We start from the raw sequence: 4,768 nt of genomic DNA, 5'->3' as shown, positions 1-4,768 counted from the left end.
GATTCTTCTCCGAGAAACCTGGATTCTGAATTTAGGTTGGGACACTCCTCTATCGAGTGACTTGACACAACGCTGAGCATGCTAATTCTCTGAGCTATTCGAGGTCACTCAGTGGGAGTTTGATAGAAGCCTGGTTCCACCCAATGCTAAAGGAGACCCCAATATGATAATCCCAGGTGATGCAAGCAGCCAGGCTTATTGGTTCCTGGCTTACCAATCAGGTGGCATCTCACTGACAATCATTATTGGTGCAGGTTCATATTGGTCAAGTGTAGAATTGCTCTCAGGAAGCTAACCACCCCTCAACTGGAGCTCGGTGGAGTCGTATTATCAAAGCGCGGAAGAAAAGTCATTGAATCTGAGTGTTCCTTCAACTTCCGAGAAAGTATATCAGCTAGTGGACTCGGAGACCATTCTGTGCTCCATCAATAAAACCTCATTTCGATTCAAAATCTTTGAGGAAGTTAGGATAGCCAAATTTCAAACCTACGGTTCTCTCGATGACTGGTACTGGGTCAAGGGTACAGAGAATACTGCAGACTGGCTCACTAGAGGGAAGCAACCTGCTGAGCTTGGTCCTAGTTTGGAGTGGTGGTCTTGACCTACTTTCCTGTACAAGGATATCACTGAAAGGAATATAAAGTCATACACTCAATGTGTCAAGGAGGTAAGCTGCTCTGCCACCATCACTGAACAAGACAAAGCTTATGGCATTGACCGCTTTAACTTCAAGTCGGCCTACCATGCCATATGGACTTATGCCAGGGTTCTCGATATACTCAAAAATCGTTTGTTTATTGCTGGCGGAACTGAGGTCATCACACCTCAACCTCTTCAGTCCCCCAAAAAACACCTCATCAGAGAAGCTCAGAATTCTATCATCAAAGATATCACTGACAAAAAAGGTAAATTCTCCAAAATTTCTCTTGTTCAGGATGAAGAGGGGATCTGGTGTGTGGGAAAGCGGCTGGCCCACAGTAACCCAATGACTTTATGCTAACGGAACTAGCAGATATTCCTACCTGCTCGCCACACCTCTCAATGTTACTCATGAAAGAGGCCCATATGGCAAGTGGGCACAGAGGAAGAGATGCAACTTTAGCTCGTTTTTGGTTTGAGTACTGAATAACCCACGGATCAAAAACAGCCTGCCAGATCGTGGAGTCTTGCCAGTTGTGTAGAGTCCGCGAGCACAAACCTCTTTTCCAGAGAATGGGTACACTCCCAAATGGAAGACTGACCCCATAACCACCATTCAATCAGACAATGATTGATATGTTCGGCCCATATCTCGTACGTGGAGAGGTGCAAAAGCGAGCATCGGGTAAAGTGTATGGCAGACTTTTTACAGACACGACCTCCAGAGCTGTGCACATTGAACCAGCATTTGCCTATGACACAGAGCCCTTTTTCATGGCTCTTCAAATGTTCACAACTGTCTGAGGATGGCCACAAGTGATCTTATGTGATCCTGGCTTACAGCTCATTGGAGCGGACAAACAGCTAGTCATGTGGAAGGAACTGAGCAAAGAGAGTATTTACAAGTTGAGTGCGAACAATGGTACTACATGGAAGTTTAGCCCGGCTGACAGCCCCTTGCGCCAAGGTGCAGTTGAATCACTGATCATAGCAGCTTAACAGGTGATTCGGTTTGTGATCAATGATCACAGGCTGAGTCCTACAGCAGTTCTTAACTCTGTGTTCAGAAGTTGCCAACATACTGAACGAACGACTCCTTGGAACACTGCCTTCCGTGGACTCCATGATAAACATCTTGAAACTACATGTTCAACTCATTGGGAGACCCTTCATAGCCAATCCAAGTGGCTGGTCCCAAGCCAACAGTGCAAATTCCCGACTGCGTCTACAGGACAAAATCTATAATGAGTTCTGGGCTCGGTGGCAAGAACAATATGCCCCTACCATGGTAAGACATAGTAAGTGGCACACCTCATCGCAAAACCTCAAACCAGGAGATGTTGTTGCAGTTGCTGACTCAAACACTTTACGGGGCAAGTAGTTCATAGCCCATGTACAAGAAATGTTTCCGGGTAAAGATGGTTGTGTGCACAGGGTAGCTATACGGTATAAGAACTCCCAAGGTTTGGGAAAAAGTCCATAAGTACACAGGTGCTTGAAATATGTTAATTTTTAAAGTGTTCAAAGACTAGCTCTGTTGGTCCCAGTTGATGAGTTCCTTCAGGAGGTGGATGCACATCCACAAATCAATTATCGGTGATGCATCCTTACGAATTTTACTAACGCCCTTCATCCTTCTGCATTCTCATCATTCTTACTATTTTCTTATTCGCACCCTCATTTTCTATTGTCATTCTAATATTATTACTCTACCTTAACAACATGCTATTTTTTCCAAATTGCATTGAATTGGACATGAATGCATTGCCCCATAGCTATTTTTAGTTAAGTACTCAGAATTATGTTATATTTTCTATCAAATATTGTCAGAATTTTGTCTAAATTCTGCCAACGCCACCCTTCCGGTGTTTCAGGTTTGCTGCAACAAGCAATAGTATTATCTCTGCTCAAACTAACCACCCAAGCTATTCATCAAAAGCTGTGAGATTATTTATCACTTCAGCTAATATAAGCAGTCTATAGTCAAACAATTATTATTAGCTAGTTTGTGCGGATCACTTGTGAGTGAGAACACCTGCATTAACAGTAAGTTTATTTTTTCTATTAGATGTAATTTAGAACTTTTTAAGGACTTTTTGTACACATGTTTAAATGAGCTTAATCGTTATTTTCCAGCAACAACTACATAGTTATCTATCACAATAGCTAATATATCTCACCTTCTGGGGCAAGTTATACTAGTATTTGGAGGCGATCTCGCAACTATTGTGAGTGTTGGTACCATACATTTATGTTCAGTTCAACTAATGCATTTGCCTGTTTTTTGCTTTTTAAATAAACCTGTACATTGTTTTTCCTTTGGTGCACACCATTTTTTCTGTATACAAGGCACAATTAAACGAATAAAGCAAATCTCAACCTACGAAAACATATATTTATTGTCGCTATTCACATGTCCCAAACCAGATACTACAACAATCATGCACTGACCCTCTCTTTTTATTGTGATGTTGTTTAGCACGACTGAGAGTAATTAATTTCAAGCATTGGTAGATCTCGCTAAAGTGTGATTGACATATATTTCTAGAGCCACGCATCTGCGGGTCACAATTGAATAGATTTGATGTAATTACCTTTATCAACGACAGTATATTTATTGAAGCAAGATTAATTTACCCAGAATACGTGTTTGTATTGGTCGGGTGCTAGTACGATCCCTGAGCATGTTGATTATCTACAATACTATTTTATTATTAGGTCTCTATGGGTTTAACAGCACCGGTTGTCACAGAAAAGCGCATCCTCAATGGCAGCAAAAGGGATCGACTACCTAAGGCTAAATAATAATTATGACATCACATTGTCGAAAACGCAGCCAAGTGTTTTTTTTTGCAGGACATACTTTTGACACCCTGTTTTTCATAGTTCTATTATAATTTTGTGTATTGCATATAGGCTCTTTTGAAAGCCAACACTCTGAGTTATTGAAGTATAAATTTCATTTTTTATTTCTTTCTTATTGAATATCAATTATCCCAACACAAACAGTGAAAACGGAAACTTATTATGAAACAGAAGCATTTCGTCTCCCAATCTTAGTGGTTTAGACAAACTCACAGACAAATACATAGGACAGAAGGAATGTCCCTTATTTCTAGCATATTTGTGGTTCCATCAATAGTTTGATAAAATGATCATCATTGCCTGCATTTCTGGTATCTTGGAACAACCTAAGACATCATTCATGCAGATATACATAAAAATGCAACAAATGAGTCAGTGCAACCCTAGGCATGTATTTTGTTTATCTAAACATTAAGCTTTGTATACAATAACAGTCTAAATCCTGTAGAAATATGCTGCTCATTGTTTGTGTAACCTATAATATTGTTATGCAGTGGTTAGAGACAAACATGTGCTGACCCGTGGCTGACCTTTGTGAACCCTGTAGAAATATGCTGCTCATTGTTTGTGTAACCTATAATGTTGTTATGCAGTGGTTAGAGACAAACATGTGCTGACCTGTGGTTGACCTTTGTGAACCCTGTAGAAATATGCTGCTCACTGTTTGTGTAACCTATAGTGTTGTTATGCAGTGGTTAGAGACAAACATGTGCTGACCTGTGGTTGACCTTTGTGAACTCTGTAGAAATATGCTGCTCATTGTTTGTGTAACCTATAATGTATGAAATATAATTTACTGATTAACTTATTTAGTAATGATTGTGTTCTCGTAAAAAGGGGTGAAGTAGTGATAATTGTAATAACTATAAGGAAATATTAAGTTAAATGACATGCTCACTGCTTGTCCCGAAAAGTACAGAAAATATTAAGTCGGTAAAACATTCAGACTTTCTCTTGACATTTATTACCACAGTTTGAGTCTTTATATGTATAAATATTACTTGTGTGTAATAGTAAGACAATATGTTCATAGAGATTAAAATTGAAAATGACTCTAGGGAACAGTTTAGATGAAAAAATCCAGTATATATCATCAAATCACCCGTTTAATATTTGGTTCTGAATTATCTTTATGACACTACTATGTAAATGATGCACTTGAAGGTACACTTTCATGGTTTTAGGTATAAATAACAATCAACGTAATATGTTTAGCAAAACTTCTGGTTTCACCATTGAATCCCTACCTTAAGTCTTCAACTCT

At 39.4% G+C, this 4,768-nt stretch overlaps 1 protein-coding gene across 1 annotated transcript; it reads left to right on the top strand.

The window, feature by feature from the left end:
- The first annotated feature begins 1,266 nt into the window (after window positions 1-1,266).
- On the top strand, window positions 1,267-3,444 carry LOC137394280 (uncharacterized). The gene is made up of 4 exons (XM_068080998.1): window positions 1,267-1,437; window positions 1,483-1,606; window positions 1,707-1,927; window positions 3,358-3,444. Exons 1-4 carry the CDS (start codon window positions 1,267-1,269, stop codon window positions 3,442-3,444), a joined length of 603 nt encoding a protein of 200 aa, XP_067937099.1.
- Window positions 3,445-4,768: the final 1,324 nt, after the last annotated feature.

The sequence above is a fragment of the Watersipora subatra genome, chromosome 4, assembly GCF_963576615.1.
Source record: "Watersipora subatra chromosome 4, tzWatSuba1.1, whole genome shotgun sequence".
Classification (NCBI taxonomy): domain Eukaryota; kingdom Metazoa; phylum Bryozoa; class Gymnolaemata; order Cheilostomatida; family Watersiporidae; genus Watersipora; species Watersipora subatra.
This window is presented reverse-complemented; position numbering and strand designations above follow the sequence as displayed.